The following is a 22,190-nucleotide window of genomic DNA, read 5'->3' on the forward strand; positions in this document are numbered from 1 at the left end:
GTACTGATGGTGCCCCGTCAATGGTTGCCTCCATGAGAGCTTTCGTTTCTCTTGTAAAAAAAATTCTGACGTCACAATACACTGCTTCAACATTGTAAATAAATTTCATGTAAATAGCATTAATTGAAATCAATTTACCACCTTTATTTAAATTAAATTTACTGAGCCTACCTTTAGGAAAAATAAATCATATTTTGGCTTAAGCCAGTTATTTAACAGAAATTTATTATGTTTGCCTTTATGAGTTTTTAAAATTAATGAAAGGAATTAGTTTCAAGAAAGGTAAGCTAAGCTTAACTACCCATTTATCTTAGATTCAGAAAACATTACACATGAATTTAAGAAGCAGTTGTCTAATGTCTACTGTTTCTTGAATCTAAAATGATACTGGTATTAAAACTATATCGACCAACACACATCAAAGTTGCTGGTGAACGCAGCAGGCCAGGCAGCATCTATAGGAAGAGGTGCAGTCGACGTTTCAGGCCGAGACCCTTCGTCAGGACTATTAAAACTATATAATAGTTTTTTGCTGGGTTAATTTATAGTCCTGCGAATACCTTGTGCATCATGTTTTTTATTAGAATGTACTCGATTATAGACAGAACTGAAGCCAAATGTGAAATTTACCCCTCAAACTCTTTATTGAGAACATTAGAAAGAGAAGCAAAAGTGATAATTTGATCTCTTGTTCCTACTTCACAATTCAATAAGAACGTAGTCAATTGTTTACCCCACCTCCATTTTCCCGCATTAACTTCATTTCCCTGGCTGCCCTGAGAATCCAAAGATCTATCAGTCTATATTTGAATACACTTGGTGACAGAATTTGCATAAACCTCTTGGGTAAAAAATTTCCAGACCCTGTTAATGGAAAAACACTTTCAATTCTGAATGACTGATCTTTTAACTTAAGACTAGGGATAAGCAGTGAATAAAGAGAGTGAGGTAGTGTTCATGGGTTGGTTCATTGTCTGTTCAGACCATAAGATAGAGAAGCAGAATTGAGCCATTTAACCCATCAAGGGTGCTCCGCCATTTCATCACGTCTGATCTAATTTTCCTCTTTTCCTCTCTGCCCCACCCAGTCTCCTAACTTCTCTGCATGTCTATCCATGCCCTGACCATTCAAGAATCTGTCACCCTCTGCCTTAAGTATACATAAAGACTTGGCCTTCACGGCTGCCTGTGGCAAAGAGTTCCACAGATTCACCACTCTGTGGCGAAAGAAATTCTTCCTCATCTCCGTTCTAAGAGGACACCCCTCTATTCTGTGTCCTCTGGTCTTGGACTCTCCCACCATAGGAAACATCCTCTGCACATCTACTCTAACAAGGTTAGATAGGTTAGATAGATACCATTCGATAGGTTTCCATGAGGTCACCCTTCATTCTTCTGAATCCCAGTGAGTACAGGCCCAGAGCCATCAGGTGCTCTTCATGTGACAAGCCATTCAATTCTAGTGTAACCCCGCTGGTTTCCTTGGTTGCGTAAGTCTAGGTAAGACGCATTCCAGTCCTGCTAAACCCGTGAGATTGAGACAGCTCCTCCACTCCAAGCCCAGGTTTGTGTGGATGCTGTGTAATTTGCTACCCTGTTACAACTCAGTGCCAAGAAATAACAGATAGCAGACTGCGTACGACTAAAGGAATTATGTTTATGAATCTTACTTAACTAATGGGTTAGTAAAGAAAAGAAAGAAAAAACAAAAAAGGCCCATTATAATTAAACAGTCAAATATGCATAAATTGGAGCTCATCTTGGACTTCTCTGTCACTGTGGGCCCTCAATCTGCGTGAGAGCACACACCATTTTCCGAACGTCACTCGCAATCCACCTTGAACAAGTGGGTTTCCCACTGGGTCGTATCCTACAATTAGTGCTTCACAGTGTCTTCTCTCTTCATCTCCCACCGAACAAAAGCCCAAGACCAACCCTGGTGTCCCTCCCTCCCCAGTTCCATCATCCTAATTGGATGGCACACATTCCTCATCATCCATTATCTTCAACAATAAGCCAAACAGGCTGAAAGCAGAACAGACTGCTCTTACAGAACTGCTAAATGAAATACCTACAGCATAACAGTAAAGATTTGAACCAGGGCATTGCACTGGCATCTTTTTCATAAGCCTCCTTTGAACCCTCTCCAGTTTCAGCACTTCTTTTCTAAGATGAGGGGCCCAGACCTGCTCACAATACTCCACGTGAGGCCTCACCAGTGCTTTATAAAGGCTGAACAGTCTCCTCTTGAAATGAATGCTATCATCACGTTTGCCTTCCTCACCACAGACTTAACCTGCAAATTAACCTTTCGGGAATCCTTCCCAAGGACTCCCAAGTCTCTTTGTGCCTCAGTTTTTTGTATTTTCACTCCATTTAGAAAATAGTCAACCCTTTCATTTTTTCTAACAATTTTCATGACCTTGAGGAAGTATTCCATTTGCCATTTCTTTGCCTATTCTCCTAATCTGTCTTGTCCTACGGTAGCCTCTCTACTTCCTCAAAACTACATGCCCCTCCACCTATCTTCACATTGTCTGCAAACTTTGCAACAAACCCTTCTATTTCATCATCCAAATCATTGACATATAATGTAAAAAGAATCGGTCCCAACGAAGACCCCTGTTGAACACCACTAGTCACCAGCAGCCAACCAGAAAAGGCTCCCTTTATTCCCACTCTTTGCCTCCTGCCAGTCAGCAACTGCTTTATCCATGCTAGAATCTTTCCTGTAATAGCATGGGCTCATAGCTTGCTAAGCAACCTCGTGTGTGGCACCTTGTCAAAGTCCTTCTGAAAATCAAAGTACACAGCATCAACTGATTTTCCTTTTTCTGTCCCGGTTGTTATTCCTTCAAAGAATTCCAACAGATTTGTCTGTGGAACCACCAGTAGTCAGCGGCAGCCAACCTGAAAAGGCTCCCTTTATTCCCACTCTTTGCCTCCAGACCTCATACACAATCCTTATTCCAGGTGAGTTCTTATCAGGAATGTAACTAGAATGTACTGCAGGGGTGGTAAGGTTGTTTAATTTGTTTACTGTTATCAAGTTTGAGGTACACTGAGGGAGAAATATACCATTGGTCACCAGAACTGTACACATACAGACCGGTCCTAGTACTCAGTCTCCACTCGTTTGGTTTCACTCATTCTGTATCTTCCTCTTTCTCATCAAAGGCCAACCATCAAGCATGGCTTTTCTTCTCTGTGCATCCCAGCTACTCATTGGTTAGCCTGCTTGGTTTGTGGGGAATGTGATTATAGGTCAGCTCTTCACCTTGTGGTGGGTTGGCTAGTCTCCATTCAGTTTCTACTTCAGCAGTTCTGATAGCACACACACGAGGTAATCTGCAGATGCTGGAAATCCAAGCAACACACACAAAATGCTGGAGGAACTCAGGAGGCCAGGCAGCATCTATGGAAACGAGTACAGCTGATGTTTCAAGCTGAAACCCTTCGGCAGGACAGAGGGTCCTGATAGCACACTGCACTTGCAGACAGTCACCACGTGGATGTGGTAGCTCATGTGCAGTGCTAGGTTTTTTTTTCAAGCCCTACTGACTGAAAGCTGTCAGAATTGGAGTGAATTTGGGTGGTGTTCACAGGTGTCATTATTAATAATTTGTTCTTCTTATAGTTGTGGCTGACAGCAATGTATCAGGGTCTGAAGACAGGAACCTTCTTCTGGGTTGGTTCTGAATCCAAGATAAATGGATCATACCCAAACTTTTATAAACTATTTGACAGGTATGTAACAAAGAGGCTAGTGAATGTTCCTATCTTTAAAAAAGAACTGAATGGAACTTTGCTAAATCAGTGGAGAGGAAATGGTATTGCATCAGTGTTTTGTGATGTTCTGTCAGATGGAAGTTTATGGACCTGAAGCATTGTGTTGTGGGGAGGGGAGAGGGGTGAAGTTGGAGATGGAAGAGGAGGATGAGAAGGTGGATGGCTGAACGTCCTATCATCTAGATAGTGGCACCACACACATGCCCATGTAAACTATTTGACAGGTATGTAACAAAGAGGCTAGTGAATGTTCCTATCTTTAAAAAAGAACTGAATGGAACTTTGCTAAATCAGTGGAGAGGAAATGGTATTGCATCAGTGTTTTGTGATGTTCTGTCAGATGGAAGTTTATGGACCTGAAGCATTGTGTTGTGGGGAGGGGAGAGGGGTGAAGTTGGAGATGGAAGAGGAGGATGAGAAGGTGGATGGCTGAACGTCCTATCATCTAGATAGTGGCACCACACACATGCCCATGTAGGTTATATAAACAGTTAAAGATATGAGAAGAGTAAGAAAATTCCATCATAACAGAGGGTATATGGATCTGATCTGCAGCTATAAAAGATTTGCACCTGGAGCTAAAGTTGCAAATTATTCTGACCAGAGCACAGTAGCATGACAAGGGGAAGTATACTATTTCTTCTGTGCTGGAAAGGGGAATAGTGGCCAATGGGGATGCTTGTGTCTGCTGTGAGAGTTAACTGACTAGCTTCTGGTGATGAAAAGGCTGTCTATGGAAATATAAGTAAGGATCTTGATGACGTGGGGTAGTCTTATCACTCAGGTGGTGAAGCTGAACATTTCTCCAAATTTTTGAATCAGATTTATTATCACCAACTCGTATGACGTGAAATTTGTTGTTTTGCAGTAGCTGTAGCGCTAAGTTGCTATAAGTTTAAAAAAATATATAGTATAAAATAAAGGTGGTGTTCATGGGTTTGTGGACCATTCAGAAATTTGACAGTGGGGGGGATGAAGCTGTTGCTGATTCGTTGAGTGAGTCTTCCGGCTCCTGTACTTCCTCTCTGATGTTAGTAGTAAGAAAAGGGGCATTTCCCAGATGGTGGGGGGTCTTTAAGGATGGATGTCATCTTCTTAAGGCATTGTCCCAAAGACATTTGCGCTGGTGGTGAGCGTTGTGCCCATGATGGAGTGAGCTGTGTCTACACCCATCTGCAGCCCCCAACCCAGGCTGTGATGCAGCCACTCAGAGTCCTCTCTCCACTGTACATCTGTAGAAATTTGTAAATCTCTGGTGACATACCGAATCTCCTCAGACTCTTAACGAATTAATGTTGTGGTGTGCTGCCTTTGCGATGGCATCAATGTATTGGGCCCAGGATAGATCCTGTCAGGTGCTTGCAACCAGGAACTTGAAGTGGCATGACTTGAACTTGAAAATGGAGAATTTTATAGAAATATAAAGCATCTCACTTAAATTTGAACTGTATAAAAATTGACTTGTTCATTGATTTAAGCACTGGGGAAAAAAACAAATTTTCAAATGTAATATTTTATTTTCAAGCAAAATTCAATTTGAAGAAAGAGTTTCCACAATCCTTAAGTGGCTGGATTTACCAAAGGAAGACAGGTAATCATTTGTATTTATAAATGTATTAACTGAACCACTTCCATTCTTGTTAACTGAATCAATTATCACCAAGTGTTGAAAGGGCTCACTTCCTTTAGAATTGCTCTCGATTATGTGCATTTGCATTGTTGAACGGGGTACTAAGGTAGCGTAATTTTTAGCACGACACTATTACAGGTAGGGGTGTCGGGGGTTCTGAGTTTAATTCCAGCTATATCTGTGAGGAGGTTGTACGTTCTTCCTGTGACTGCATAGGTTTCCTCCAGATGCTCCCGTTTCCTCCCACAGTCCAAAGACTTACCAGTGAGTAGGTTAATGGTCATTATAAATTGTCCTGCGTTTAGGCTAGCATTAAATTGATGGGTTGATGTGTGGTGTACCTCATAGGGCCAGAAGGACCGGTTTCATGCTGTATCTCTAAATAAATAAATAAACACACATATTTCTGAATACCCTGGACAATTGCCGTGCACATCTCTGGTTTCCCACAAATCTGTCATATTTCTAGAGAATAATTGGAAAGTGTGTATTTCTGTGACTGTTCTGGATGAAGAATAGCCTATATATTTCTCAGTACCAATGTATTTCAGAATCCTGTTATCATCTGGGCATTCTGTTTCCCACCTCCCTTTATCCTTGAAGGATTTGGGTCAGGATGGGAAGATTCCACAGGCCACCCTCCCAAGAAGGAAACAACCTGAATTAGTGCGAATTTGTAGAATGTTGGCAGATTTTCTAGGATATGGCCGTCCCCAATTATACTCTCACTCATTAGCACTTCTGTGCATAGGGGCCCTTCTAATAGGAAAGGGGAGTAGAAACTGAGATTGAATTGTATCAACCCGACTTGCATTTTTACCTGACCAGCAGACAGAAAAAAAATAAAGACAACAATCTGGATCTACCACTGCTCCTTTTTCAGAACCACGTAAAATGATGCTCTTGCCATTTAAGATGTACAAAGACTCCAAAATACAAAATGCACCTATTATTGGTTTTAAAATTATGAATGTAGAATGATCGATGAACTGAGACAAGTTTAATGGGGGCATATGGCTGTTACAATTCAAGAGAGATGAGTAAACATTCTATCCTCATTCTTCTGTTGAGCTGGGCTAAGAATTCACAAATATTTCTTCGTTACTTGTAAATATGAATGTAAGATGCAGTTTTACATTTAAGTAAATTTGTTTATTATTTATTATTATTTATTGTAGTACCTGCACTGTTTTGTGCACTTTATGTAGTCCTGGATAGGTCTGTAGTCTAGTGTAGTTTTTTGTTTTTTCTTATGTAGTTCAGTGTAGTTTTTGTATTGTTTCATGTAGCACCATGGTCCTGGAAAACGTTTTCTTATTTTTACTATGTTCTGTACCAGCATCTATGGTTGAAATGACAGTAAAAGGTGACTTGACTTGAATATTTACGATTCAGTCAGGAATGCCTTCAAACTTAACTGTAATTCTGAAATATATATAAGATGAAACTTAAATAAAGATTATATCAAAATCTGGCAGTGAAGGTGCTTACCTAAGATTACAAACAGATCTAGATCGACTATGAAAGTTGCCAGATGAACAGTGAAGAAGTGCCTTTCAAATGGATTTGTTGTTGTTGTTTCAGGCCTGATTTTTATGCAATCTATTTGGAGGAACCTGATAGTTCAGGACATAAAGGTGGACCTGACAGCAAGAGAGTAAGTGACCCTTAGTTATCAGTTTGCCTAGCTGTGGTACTTGTATAAATTATATTTGTGCACTTCTATTGAATCAAAAATGGGATTCTGGATAGCCAAACTAAACATTAGCTTTGCAGGGAAATCCTGTATAAAGTTTGTGCTACGTTACTCAGGCTAATGTGGTCAGGCAGCATTTGCTGTGTTGTCCCTGCGATGGTGATGGTTGCACCCTACCCAGAACGGTATGTGTTACCTGTCAGGTAAAGGCAGACCTGAGCCCTGTTACAGTGACATCATGTTCGAATGCACAGGTATACACTAGTATTACTTAGCAGGGAGTTATTGTATTTCCGTTAATATTTGATTGGTTGCCATGACAATTCACCTGAAATTATCCAAACTGGTGTAAAAGATTAAACAACTCCCGGTGCATGTTATACCCAACTAAGTTTACATAATTACTTTAAAAATGTTTCAGTGACCTATGCACAGAGAGCTGGTTTCGTGACAAAAGTGGATCAACAGAATGGGCAAAGTTTGTACAACCCTTCTGACCTATTAGCAGCATTCAGAGAGATTCATCAAATTACTGCCACTGCCTTAAAATTATTACCACACAAGTCAGTCTTAGACTGACTAAGTGACTAAACAGCATCATATGGCACGCTGCCCTGCTGCATGAATTCACTTGGAGTCCAACACCAAAGTTCAGGACAATGCCCCCACCCCCACATTCGAAACTGGTGTAAGATTGGAGACACCGGAAATTTCAGTAATCTCAGCTTTGGGGATGCATGTTTTAAATTCTTTAAGCATTTTATTGACCCATAAGTGTTTATTCATGACATTTATTCACTCTTTTAAGTTATCATTTTAATAGTTTCTAAATATCTACAAATATCAAAGATTTTCCAGAACTGGCTATCACAATTAACCTTCCACCCCCGCTCCAGCTTAGCTCAATGCTCTATTTTACTGCTGTTAGATTATACAGTTGTTTTTTTTAATCTAGTATTTTCTTTTACTTTCCTATGCTTGCTGGTATTTTTTTAATCACCTGTATATGTGAATTTGTTCAGTAAATTTTCTAGTAATTGTAGTACAGCTGGTTCAGTGTTTTTCTGCATCAGATGTCATGCTACTGGAGCCTAGCTTTTGAAAGGTTAATTATTATCCCTGGAATGTTGTTAATCTCCCGTCTGAGCGTGAGATGACCGTGACATTTTTTCTTTGTCTTTTTCATTTGTTTGCTCTTTCTTCTTGTATCGCGTAATAAAACAGCTGTAAATACCAAGATTATGCCTCATTCTTGACTTCTAATGAATCTCTGATCATCAGCTCTGTTGAAATTTCTTAGGGCTTTTAAGAATAGTGCTTCTTCTGTGCCTGAGACCTCAGTACCCAACTTTCAGGTGTAGGAGCTCACTAGGTGGGCTGTCCACATCACCTTCAGGTGGTATGCATGTTGGCAGATAGTGGGGGTGTTAAAAAGAGAATCAACAAATGGTGATTTCCAGCAGTGGGCAGGTTCATTAAAACATTAGTGTGTTAAGAAGCTAAATGCACCAGTTAAACTTGGTAGTGATTCTGTTTTTTTGATATATACAAATCATTTTCAAACAGTTACGGTGGACCAAACATTGACTTTTTTGTAAGGATGCTTGAGTTAACAAATTTCACGTCACATGCCGGTGATAATAAACCTGATTCTGGTTCTGATTTTAGTTGTATTAACAAAAATGCAGTGGCTTGCACTGCTATGCACATCAATTCAAGACAAAACTAAAAATAAAACACTGTCCAATGCTGTTGGTTTATGGAAGATTTAATATTGATTATGGAAACAGAATTGAATAAATAATTCAAGCTTAATTTGTACTGTTGAGAAGTGGCATCATCTTAAGTGTAACTATTGGTAAGGCTATTGACTCAAAACTCTTGTAATAATTATTGATGTACTAGACAGCGGGGAGACCCATTGGGGCCCCTTTGAGAGAAGGGTAGTGCAGTCTGATGTGACCAGAATGAACATTAAATTTTCCTGAATGCTATTGGTATCGCTTTGCTTTGGAAATTGAAGAAAACCTCAGTTTATTAAAGAAGAGCATAGCAAAACAAATATAACTGCTCCTTGTTTAACGAAGGACACTTTTGATGGCATCATTTCTGGTTTATCTACCACCCTTGTGCCTCTCGTTGTCATTCTGCAGATGTGCAGCCCTTTCATCCCCTGTCTCTTCATCTCTTCTGCTGTGTGTTGTTTGTCTCTGATCCTGGGGACGTGCATACCTCTCCTCCTCTGTCTCTTCTTCTCTCATCCTTTTTTGTCCTGACTGTTTGATCCTAGAGTCGTGTGGCCCTGGCTTCATCCTATTCTTGTTCTCTCCCTCTCCTTGCTGCTTCCCGACGACGTTTGGCGTCATCTCTTGACGATAATGTCCCTTTTCCCTTTCCACGTGGCATAATTAGGCTGACCATTTTTTTTACCCTAATGCTGGATAGAAGATACGAAGCATTAACACCAAAGGATGCTGATTATTCTTGATGATGTGGTTGGCGCTCTCCTAAATGGACGTGATATAGTCACCGCTGCCCTTTGACTGCAGCAAAGGGTTTTATGGGTGTCTCGAAGTATGTCATTACAATAAGATTTAATTATCTCTTATTGATGGGTCTCAGTTTGATCTGTCCCAATCCTGCACATACTGATGGTGATTAGCAGAATGTGACCCCTCGAAATAGAGCTGGCCTGCCCTTTTGCTCCAGTAGGTGTCACTGCTGAGGCTGGCCGTGCGCATGCATCAGGCTGTCGTGTCTCGCTTTCCATGATGGCCGATCGGCTGTTGGGTTAAAAGGGACCCTGTTGATTTTGGCGAATGAGCAATTTTATACGAATATATAACCCTGAACTTTGCCTGCGTTCTGTAAGTTAGCGCATTTTAATTCGATTTAGTCAAAAAAAGTGCCGCTGTAATGCACAGTTTGCGCTAATTGGAGGACACAAACGGACAGACAGAGAGCATGAGAGATTTAGTATATAGATGAAAAATCATTATGACTGTGAGCATTTGTAAACTAATTGCATCTTTCATGACATAAGTGACGGCCATTTGGCATATCTAACATTTTCTGGCACTCGGAGCCATTCCATTTCCACATTAGCCTATTCCCACATATCCATGCACTCCCTGATCCTCGTCCTGCCTACTGACACTCGGAGTACGTCTTTGCGGTTTCTGTCACAGAGAGAATGTGTGAACTCTGCTTACAGCACCAGCCATCAAATCAACCTGTGCATCAGTAACACCATCAGCAGTGCCAGTTATGCTTTCAGTATGAAACAGTTGCAAACCTTTTTTTAAAATTTTAAAACCATGGTAGCTATAATAATTAAGGCTATACCCCCAAATTTTCACTCTTATTTTGTTGAGAGTTGGTTTCCGTAGCATGGTTTTGCAGTAAGACAACAGGATGAGTCTTTCAATATAAGCTTGTCCACCTCCAGGTAATCCCACATAAGAATTAAGCACACAGTTCACGTTTACTGAAAAATGAAGTGATGCAGAGTACAGTATGTCTGTTGAATTCAAAAACTATACCTTAACTTTCTAGGACTAATTCTCAAGTCAGAGTAATGTGGACCTTTCAAGATATTTTTAACATACAGTTGCAAGAAAATTTTGTGAACCCTTTGCAGTTACCTGGTTTTCTGCATTAATTACTCACAAAATGTGGTTTGACCTTCATCTAAGTCACAATAATAGACAAACACAATCTGCTTAAGCTAATATCTCACAAACAATTGTACTACTTCTCGTCAAGGCAACACTCACAACACGCTGGAGGAACTCAGCAGGTCGGGCAGCATCCGCGGAAATGATCAGTCGACGTTTTGGGCCGGAACCCTTCGTCAGGACTGTAGAGGGAGGGGGCAGAGGCCCTATAAAGAAGGTGGGGGGAGGGTGGGAAAGAGAAGGCTGGTAGGTTCCAGGTGAAAAACCAGTAAGGGGAAAGATAAAGGGGTGGGGGAAGGGAGGCAGGGAGGTGATAGGCAGGAAAGGTGAAGAAAGAATAGGGGAAAACACAATGGGTAGTAGAAGGAGGTGGAACCATGAGGGAGGTGGTAGACAGCTGGGGGAGGGGGCAGAGTGACATAGGGATAGGGGAAGGGAGGGGGAGGGAATTACCGGAAGTTGGAGAATTCTATGTTTGTACCAAGGGGCTGGAGACTACCTAGACAGTATATGAGATGTTGCTCCTCCATCCTGAGTTTAGCCTCATCATGGCAGTAGAGGAGGCCATGTATGGACATATCTGAATGGGAGTGGGAAGCAGAGTTGAAGTGGGTGGCTACTGGGAGACCCTGTCTGTTTTGGCGGACAGAGCGGAGGTGCTTGACGAAGCAGTCCCCGATGTAGAGGAGGCAGCACCCGGGAGCACCAGATGCAATAGATGACCCCAACAGTGTTGCCTCACTTGGAAGTACCGTTTGGGGCCCTGAATGGTGGCAAGAGAGGATGTGTAGGGACAGGTGTAGCACTTGCGCTTACAGGGATAAGTGCCGGGTGGGTGATCCGTGGGGAGGGACATGTGGACCAGGGAGTCGCGGAAGGCGGAGAGGGGTGGAGAGGGAAAGATGTGCTTAGTGGTGGGGTCCCGTTGAAGGTGGCAGAATTTGCGGAGGATAATATGTTGCATCCGGAGGCTAGTGGGGTGGTAGGTGAGGACAAGGGGAACTCTGTCCTTGTTGTGGTGGCGGGAGGATGGGGTGAGAGCCGAAGTGTGGGAAATGGAGGAGATGCAGGTGAGGGCATCATTGATGACAGCAGAAGGGAAACCACGATCCTTAAAGAAAGAGGACATTTGAGATGTCCTGGAATGGAAAACCTCATCCTCGGAGCAGATGCGGCGGAACTGGGAATAGGGAATGGCATTTTTGCATGTGGCAGGGTGGGAAGAGGTATAGTTGAGGTAGTTATGAGAGTCAGTGGGCTTGTAGAAGATGTCAGCGGACAGTCTAACTCCAGAGATGGAGACCGAGAGATCAAGAAAGGGGAGAGAAGTGTCCGAGATAGACCAAGTGAATTTGAGGGCTGGGTGGAAGTTAGAAGTAAAGTCACTGAAATTGACGAGCTCAGCATGGGTGCAGGAAGCAGCACCAATGTAGTCATCAATGTACCAAAGGAAAAGTTGGGGAGCAGTACCAGAATAGGTTTGGAGCACAGACTGTTCCACATAACCAACGGAGAGGCAGGCATAGCTGGGGCCCATGCGAGTTCCCATAGCTACACCCTTGGTCTGAAGAACGTGGGAAGAGCTAAAAGAGAAGTTATTGAGTGTGAGAACCAGTTTTGCCAACCGGAGGAGGGTAGTGGTGGTGGGGAACTGGTGAGGAGCTGGTGTTTACATCTTCTCGTCAATACTGAGTACACCATTTAAACAATCAATCTAGATTCAAAAAGTACGTGAACCTCTGGGGTAATGCCTTCTGCAAAAGCTATTTGGAGTCGTGTGTTCCAAGCAATGGGATGAGTTTGGAGGTGTGGGTTGTAGAGGTGTCCTGCCCTATATATTAAGAAAAAGACCACCCAAAGTCATGTTACTGACAGAGCCAGTGCACCTCAAGAAAGATCTGTTTATGTGTACCATGCCTCAATCACAACATCTTTCAGAGGACCTTGGAAGAAGAATTGCACAGATGCATGAAGCTGGAAAGGCTACAAAAGCATTTCTAAAGACCTGAGTGTTCATCAGTCCACAGTAAGAAAATTGTCTACAAAATGGAGGAAATTCAGTACTGTTGCTACTAGGGTGGCCATTTCCAAATTTCCAAAAAGGAGGACACTGCATGGGTTACCATATATATGCAGTGCGTTTCAAAAAAATGTATTTTTTTAAATAAAATTTAAGCCGTATTGACAAAACAACAGATGCAACAGATACGAGAAAATCTGCAGATGCTGGAAATTCAAGCAATGCACACAAAATGCTGGTGGAACACAGCAGGCCAGGCAGCATCTATAGGAAGAAGTGTAGATATTGCCTGGCCTGCTGTGTTCCACCAGCATTTTGTGTGAAATGCAACAAATGATCACTTTAGTTATTTTATTAAATAAAAATTCTAACATAATTTTTTTGCCCATATAAATCCAGCAAAAACCTAGCTAATTCATCATTAATCAGTGATTTTCTGCCAGAGCCATTTTTCCTATTCAATGATTCAACATTCTGCATATTACATACATGCATTCATACAGTACAAATAAAGAACTGAAAGAAATGAATGTTCATTTTTACTCCTACTAAAACAGATATTAGATTATTAGACTAGATTATAAGGACACGCAATCCTCTGTTATTGTCATTTAGTAATGCATGCATTAAGAAATGATACAATATTCCTCCGGTGTGATATCACAGAAACACAGGACAGACTAAGACTGAAAAACTGACAAAAACCACATAATTATAACATATAGTTACAACAGTTCAAGCAATACCATAACTTGATGAAGAACAGGCCATGAGCACAGTAAAAAAGTTCAAAGTCTCTCGAGAGTTCCACAACTCACGCAGACGGGAGAAGGAAGAAAAGTCTCCCTGCCATACCCGACCACAGTCCGACTCTGAGTCGTCCGAAAACTTCGAGCTCCGACCAGCCCTCCGACACCGAGCACCGTCTCTGCCGACCGCTTCGACCCCAGCCCTGGTCGCCAGCAGCAGGCAAAGCCGAGGATTTTGGGGCCTTCCCTCCGGAGATTCTCGATCGCACAGTAGCAGCAGCAGCGAACTGGGCATTTCAGAAGTTACTCGAGATGTTCCTCCGTGTTGTCACGGCTGTCTCCATCAAATCAGAATTGTGCACGGCCCCTATTTTAACAAATACGATATAATTTCACTGGAGAAGCTACGTGCGCTGCGTCGCGCCGCCATCTCCTCCCTTCTAATATACTAACCAAATTAACTTATTTCACAAATTAAAGGAAGTAGCCTACTTAGGCCTCCCAGGGTCTGCCAGGTATGGATGTCTATTTTTTGTATTTCTGTCCTTTACTTGCTGTCTCCAGGAGTTTTCTGTTGGCCAGGAGTTTTTTGTGCATGGCTGGGCACTCTTCTGAGAAGTTGTTACATATTTGGAGCTCTGCGTTGACGGAGTCCATTTGCAGACGGTTTCTCTCATTTCTCCAAGCTGAGATCATCATTGAAAAAGCTTGTTCTGTGTGAGCATTGCTGCGTGGAATAGGGAAGATATAAGCACCCACCTGCTTCAGGTTTGTAAAAGAGACCTCAGATTTACTGAACAGCTTGAGATAACATCCTTCACTATGGCTATCTACCATCTCAGGAGTATTGATAATTGCCTCCACAATCCCATACTCTTCATATAATTCATTCATATCAATATCTTGAAGGTTACAGGCCTTAACTGCATCCCAGAATTCTCCAAAAGGTATGGCACTTGTTAGGCTCAATTTTGACACTTTGTTATGAAAGCTGTTTTCAGAGAAGTCATACCTGTCACTTAAGTACCTTATAGAAAACAATGAAGTCTGCTTCACATTTCTTGGACACATCAGGGGTAAGCTGGCTAAGCTTGGTGTTCACTGCAAAGCCAAAAAAATAGTCCTTTACTCTTCTCTCAAGTTTGCTTTTCAGTTCAGCCATTAGCTTAAATACTGAAATTATGCTGAATGACGACTTCTAGTGCTTCAATAGTGTCTGAGAACAATTTAAGAGGGTGACTGAGGAAGAAGAAATAGATCTCTGACGATTCACAGGCATTTCCTTCATCTCCAAATCACTTGCACAGTACCTTGGGGCTCTCCTCCTCACCTAGACTCTGAAAATAACTTTTTAGGACTTCCCAGCACTTAAGTATTCTGCCAACAGATGGCAAAAGAGAGAGCCATCCAGTCACAACATGCCGTAACAGACTACAATTATCAACATCCACGAATTCACAGAATTCCTTTAACTGTGCTGTTCTTTTAGCTGAGATGCTGAAATGGTTACCATAGAACCATAGAAACTACAGCACAGAAACAGGCCTTTTGGCTCTTCTTGGCTGTGCTGAACCATTTTCTGCCTAGTCCCACTGACCCGCACACGGACCATATCCCTCCATACACCTCCCATCCATGTATCTGTCCAATTTATTTTTAAATGTTAAAAAAGAACCTGCATTTACCACCTCGTCTGGCAGCTCATTCCATACTCTCACCACTCTCTGTGTGAAGAAGCCCCCCTAATGTTCCCTTTAAACTTTTCCCCCTTCACTCTTAACCCATGTCCTCTGGTTTTTTTTCGCCCCTTGCCTCAGTGGAAAAAGCCTGCTTGCATTCACTCTATCTATACCCATCATAATTTTATATACCTCTATCAAATCTTCCCTCATTCTTCTATGCTCCAGGGAATAAAGTCCTAACCTATTCAACCTTTCTCGGTAACTGAGTTTCTCAAGTCCCGGCAACATCCTTGTAAACCTTCTCTGCACTCTTTCAACCTTATTTATATCCTTCCTGTAATTTGGTGACCAAAACTGAACACAATACTCCAGATTCGGCCTCACCAATGCCTTATACAACCTCATCATAACATTCCAGCTCTTATACTCAATACTTGGATTAATAAAGGCCAATGTACCAAAAACTCTCTTTACGACCCTATCTACCTGTGACGCCACTTTTAGGGAATTTTGTATCTGTATTCCCTGGTCCCTCTGTTCCACTGCACTCCTCAGTGCCTTACCATTAACCCTGTATGTTCTACCTTGGTTTGTCCTTCCAACGTGCAATACCTCACACTTGTCCGTATTAAACTCCATCTGCCATTTTTCAGCCCATTTTTCCAGCTGGTCCAAATCCCTCTGCAAGCTCTGAAAACCTTCCTCACTGCCTACTACACCTCCAGTCTTTGTATCATCAGCAAATTTGCTGATCCAATTTACCACATTATCATCCAGATCATTGATATAGATGACAAATAACAATGGACCCAGCACTGATCCCTGTGGCACACCACTAGTCACAGGCCTCCACTCGGAGAAGCAATTCTCTACTACCACTCTTTGGCTTCTTCCATTGAGCCAATGTCTAATCCAATTTACCACCTCTCCATGTATACCTAGCGACTGAATTCTCCTAACTAACCTCCCATGCAGGACCTTGTCAAAGGCCTTACTGAGGTCCATGTAGACAATATCCACTGCCTTCCCTTCATCCACTTTTCTGGTAACCTCCTCGAGAAACTCCAATAGATTGGTCAAACATGACCTACCACGCATAAAGCCATGTTGACTCTCCGTAATAAGTCCCAGTCTATCCAAATGCTTGTAGATTCTATCTCTTAGTACTCCCTCCAATAACTTACCTACTACCGACGTTAAACTTACTGGCCCATAATTTCCCGGATTACTTTTCGATCCTTTTTTAAACAACGGAACAACATGAGCCACTCTCCAATCCTCCGGCACCTCACCTGTAGACAGCGACATTTAAAATATTTCTGCCAGGGCCCCTGCAATTTCAATACTAATCTCCTTCAAGGTCCGAGGGAACACCCTGTCAGATCCCGGGGATTTATCCACTTTAATTTTCCTCAAGACAGCAAGCACCTCCTCCTTTTCGATCTGTACAGTTTCCATGATCTCACTACTTGTTTCCCTTAATTCCATAGACTTCATGCCAGTTTCCTTAGTAAATACAGACGCAAAAAACCTATTTAAGATCTCCCCCATTTTCTTTGGTTCCGCACATAGACGACCACTCTGATCTTCAAGAGGACCAATTTTATCCCTTACAATCCTTTTGCTCTTAATATACCTGTAAAAGCTCTTTGGATTATCCTTCACTTTGACTGCCAAGGCAACCTGATGTCTTCTTTTAGCCCTCCTGATTTCTTTCTTAAGTATTTTCTTGCACTTCTTATACTCCTCAAGCACCTTATTTACTCCCTGCTTCCTATACATGTCATACAACTCCCTCTTCTTCTTTATCAGAGTTGCAATATCCCTTGAGAACCAAGGTTCCTTATTCCTATTCATTTTGCCTTTAATCCTGACAGGAACATACAAACTCTGCACTCTCAAAATTTCTCCTTTGAAGGCTTCCCACCTACTGATCACACCTTTGCCAGAGAACAACCTGTCCCAATCCACGCTTTTTAGATCCTTTCTCATTTCTTCAAATTTGGCCGCCTTCCAGTTAAGAACCTCAACCCTAGGACCAGATCTATCCTTGTCCATGATCAAGTTGAAACTAATGGTGTTATGATCACTGGAACCAAAGTGCTCCCCTACACAGACTTCTGTCACTTGTCCTAACTCGTTTCTTAATAGGAGATCCAATATTGCATCTCCTCTAGTTGGTCCCTCTATATATTGATTTAGAAAACTTTCCTGAACACATTTTACAAACTCTAAACCATCTAGACCCCTAACAGTATGGGAGTCCCAATCAATGTATGGAAAATTAAAATCCCCTACCACCACAACTTTATATTTCCTGCAGTTGCCTGCTATCTCTCTGCAGATTTGCTCTTCCAATTCTCGTTGACTATTGGGCGGTCTGTAATACAATCCCACTAATGTGACCATACCTTTCCTGTTTCTCAGCTCCACCCATAAGGACTCAGTAGACAAGCCCTCTAATCTGTCCTGCCTGAGCACTGCTGTAATATTTTCCCTAACAAGCAATGCTACTCCCCCACCTTTCATCCCTCTGCCTCGATCACGTCTGAAACATCGGAACCCTGGAATATTAAGCTGCCAGTCCTGCCCCTCCTGTAGCCAAGTTTGATTAATTGCTATAACGTCATAATTCCACGTGTCAATCCACGCCCTCAACTCATCCGCCTTCCCCGCAATACTCCTAGCATTAAAATATATACACCTCAAGATTTTTACCACCACTCACAACCTCTCCATTAGCGGATTTGCTTGAACTTTTATCATTTATTTTCACCCCAGCCACACTGTCAGCTCTGGCACTCTGGTTCCCATCCCCCTGCAAATCTAGTTTAAAGCCTCCCCAATAGCACTAACAAACCTCCCTGAAAGGATATTGGTCCCCCTGTAGTTCAAGTGTAGCCCGTCTCTCTTGTACAGGTCCCACCTGCCCCAGAAGAGGTCCCAATTAACCTGAAATCTGAAACCCTGCCCCTTACACCAGTTCCTCAGCAACTTGTTCATCCTCCAGAGCATCCTATTCCTACCCTCACTGGCATGTAGCACAGGTAGCAATCCTGAGATTACCACCCTCGAGGTCCTGCTTTTCAACTTCCTACCAGGCTCTCTATACTCACTCTCCAAGACCTCCTCACTCTTCCTTGCTATGTCATTGGCACCGATGTGTACCACGACATCTGGTTGGTCACCCTCCCACTTCAGAATGTCATGCAAGTGATCAGAGACGTCCTTGACCCTGGCACCCGGGAGGCAACAAACCATCCTGGATTCTCTGTCACGACCACAGAACCTCCTATCTGCACCTCTAACTATCGAGTCCCCTGTCACTACCGCTCTCCTCTTTTTCCACCCTCCCTTCTGCACTGCAGAGCCAGACTCAGTGCCAGAGATCCGGCTACTGCAGCTTGTCCCAGGTAAGTCATCCCCCCCCCCCACAGTATCCAATGCGGTATACTTGTTGAGGGGAATGGCCACAGGGGAACTGTGCTCTGCCTGCCTTTTCCTCTTCCCTCGCCTGACAGTGACCCAATTTTCTGTCCTCTGCTCCTTTGGCGTAACTACCTCCCTGTAGCTACTATCTATAATCTCCTCATTCTCCCGAATGATCCGCAGGTCATCCAGCTCCTGCTCCAGTTCCCTAATGCGGTTTGTCAGGAGCTGCAGCTGGATGCACTTCTTGCAGGTGTCGTTGTCAGGGACACCGGAGTGCTCCCTGACTTCCCACATCCTGCAAGAGAAGCATTCCAACATCCTGCCTGGCATTCTCTCTACGCTAGACAATCTGAATAAAAAATTACCGGAACCTACCTTGGCCTCTGCCTGTTCTCGCCGAAGCCTGTTGAGCCAAAGCCGTCCCTCTCTGACTCAGTCCACTCTGACTCATTCCACTCCGATGATGGCCACTGTATATGGTGGTCTGCTTTTTAAACCTTGGCGTGCTATGTCACGCGCCTGCGCAGTGCAGACCCTTGTACACTTTGAGCACAATATTTTCAACATCAATTTCCAGTTTTCCTGTAGCAAATCTTGTTGCGTTGTACAAAATATGGGCCAGACAATTTGTAGCAATAATGTTCTTTTGAGCCATTTTCAGTTTTTGATAAACACTGTTGTGTTTTCCATAGTTTACACGTGCATTGTCAGCAGTGTATGCAGACACTTTATTCAGATCCAGACCTGAAGTCTCTAGTTTAACCAGTAGCTGATTTGTTATGTCCTCTGATGATTCATTGTTATCGCTGTAAAAATCAAGTTACATATGTTGCACTCCCTTCTCAAAATGAAAGTATCTCGGAAGTATTAGGAAACACTTTGTTGCACCTTTGTTTGAAGCATCAGTTGCTACTGAAAAGGGCAAGCCATGTTCTTTGATATACTCCACATGCTTTTGTACAGAATAGGGTGCTAGAATATTTTCACACAGAGCTTTTGCTTTAGTTTTCCCACATGTTACACCTTTCACTATCAATGAGTCACTGTATATTTCTTTGTCAACTTTTACTCCACAATCAATACTTCTGTATGACTGATGATGCTTCACAGCATGACACACTTTACACAGTTCTGCAGCCAAGATTTTCTCATCTTGAGTTGATCGAGCTGGGGAGAAAAATGATAACCATGATGACGTACCAGCAGTACGAGTGTTAACTTTATGTTTATCTGTGGTAGCGTGTCGTTCAACTGCACTTTTTCCCTTAATCTCCACATCACAATGACATAGTGTACAAAAAACATGAAAGTTATCTTTTCTGCTTTTAGCAATAAATCCAAATTCTTTGGCCCATTCATGGTTAAATACAGTCTTTCCTTTTGGCATTTCTTTAGGGACTTGAAACAAGAACAAAAAAGTCAACCACTCTCCACTGCGGCGGCTGCCTTGGGCAGACTGACCCTTTCGGACGTGCTGACGTGACTCGTACACTGCGTCATCAGCGGTGTTGACAACGGCAACTACATATAATAAAAATACGTTAACGGTTGTTATAGCTTTCAGTTCCCACTGTTTTAAGTATACCTGAGGTAATTTATATAGGTTTTTTAGTCAGACCCAAAAAAAGAAGTCAAATTAACATCTGGCTCGGGGTGGCGCCGGACGGAGGTCAGAGTGTTCGAAAGCTGGACTGTCCAGCCTAAAGCCAGACATCCGGCCTCCCTAGTTGCTACTCACCCTAGGAGAGGGCATCCTGCAAAGATCACACCAAGAGAACAATGTGCAATGTTGAAGGAGGTGAAAATGAACCCAAGGGTAACCTGCAGAAATCTCTAGAACTTGCTATGGTTTCTGTTCGTGTGTTCACTATGAGAAAAACACTGAACAAGAATGGTGTTCATGGATGGACACCACGGAGGAAACTGCTGCTCTGAAAAAAAAAACATTGCTGCATGTCTCAAGATTGCAAAAGACTACCTGGATGTTCCACATCGCTTCCGGGACAGTGTTCTGTGGATGGTTGAGACAAAAGTTGAGCTTGTTGGTAGAAATGCACACTGCTCTGTTTGGAGGAAAAAGGCCACTGCAGACTAACACCAAAATCTCATCCCAGCTGTGAAGCCTGGTGGAAGGAGCATCACGGTTTGTGGCTGCTTTGCTGCCTCAGGGCCTGGACACCTTGCAATTTTTGAGGAACAATGACTTCAAAATTGTATCAAGACATTTTACAGGAGAATGTCAGTGTAGTGGTCTGTCACCTGAAGCTTATTAGAAGTTGAATGATGCACCAGGACAATGATATGAAACACTAGAGTAATTCAACAACAGAATACTTTAAAAAGAAGAATACTTGTTTCAGAATGGCCAAGTCAGAGTCCAGACCTTAACCCAACTGAGATGCTGTGGCATGACCTGAGAGGGCTGCTCGCGCACGGTATCCCAGAAATATTAATAAACTGAAACAGTTTTGTATGGAGGAATGGTCTAAAATACCTCCTTTTAGTTGTGCAAGTCTGATCAGCAGAACATTTGACGGTGGTTATTGCTGCGAAAGGAGGTTCTACCAGTTGTTAAATACAACGGTTCACATACTTCTTCCAACCTGGACTGTGAATGATTTAACAATGTGTTTAATAAAGACATGAAATGTACAATTGTTTGTGTGTTACTAGTTTAGGCTGATTGTGTTTGTCTATTATTGTGACTTAGATGAAGATCAGGCCACGTTTTATGAGTAATTAATGCAGAAAACAAGGTAACTGCAAAGGGTTCACAAACTTTTTCTTGCAACTGTAAGAAAACTGTTGGGCTGACTGCTCTGTAACACAGGTCCATATCACTGAGGCTGTTTTTAAACTGCTGCACAACTAGATGTTTCCCAAAATAAGATATTAGCCTTGATCATTCCTGACACCTTGATAATGTGGTACCATATATTTTTGCCTGTACGGCTGAAATAAAGGTCTTCCAGGATTTGCAGCAGAGATTGGATAAGTAAAAAAAACATTATATGTATATATGAATAACAGGCAGAGTTGTGGCTTTGTTATTTATTGCATACTTTCCCCCCCTCTGCTCTTAATATCCAGGTGGCAGATGCACTGGAGAGAGTGGATGCAGTGGTGGGAATGCTGATGGATGGGCTGAAACAAAGAAACCTGCTGCAGTGTGTCAACCTTATTATGATATCTGACCACGGTAGGAGTCCAAGGCTGCACACACAGTTTTAATAATCCCTCCTTCCATGGTCCACTATCCTTTCTTATTCGATTCCTGCTTCTTTAGCCTGTTACCTCTTCCACCTATCCCCTCTTTCTTCATCTCCACTCCCCCACCCATCCACCTTCTCGCTCACCTGGTCTCACCCATCACTGGCCAGCTTGTACTCCTTCCCCTCCCCCCACCTTCTTAATTTGGCTTCCACCCACTTCCTTTCCAGTCCTGAGGAAGGGTCTCAGCTCAAGATCCCAACTGTTCATTCAGCTCCATAAATGCTGCCCGGCTTGCTCTGTTC

General features: G+C 42.6%; 1 protein-coding gene across 1 annotated transcript in view; it reads left to right on the forward strand.

The window, feature by feature from the left end:
- Positions 1–22,190, forward strand: part of LOC134338738 (ectonucleotide pyrophosphatase/phosphodiesterase family member 3-like) — a 143,658-nt gene that overhangs the window by 69,593 nt on the left and 51,875 nt on the right. The window contains exons 8-11 of the mRNA XM_063034783.1: positions 3,638–3,747; positions 5,315–5,380; positions 7,004–7,076; positions 21,766–21,874. Of these exons, the coding sequence (XP_062890853.1) occupies positions 3,638–3,747; positions 5,315–5,380; positions 7,004–7,076; positions 21,766–21,874 (358 nt within the window). The remainder of the gene's footprint in view (positions 1–3,637; positions 3,748–5,314; positions 5,381–7,003; positions 7,077–21,765; positions 21,875–22,190) is intronic.

This window comes from Mobula hypostoma, chromosome 2, assembly GCF_963921235.1.
Source record: "Mobula hypostoma chromosome 2, sMobHyp1.1, whole genome shotgun sequence".
NCBI classification, from domain to species: Eukaryota; Metazoa; Chordata; class Chondrichthyes; order Myliobatiformes; family Myliobatidae; genus Mobula; species Mobula hypostoma.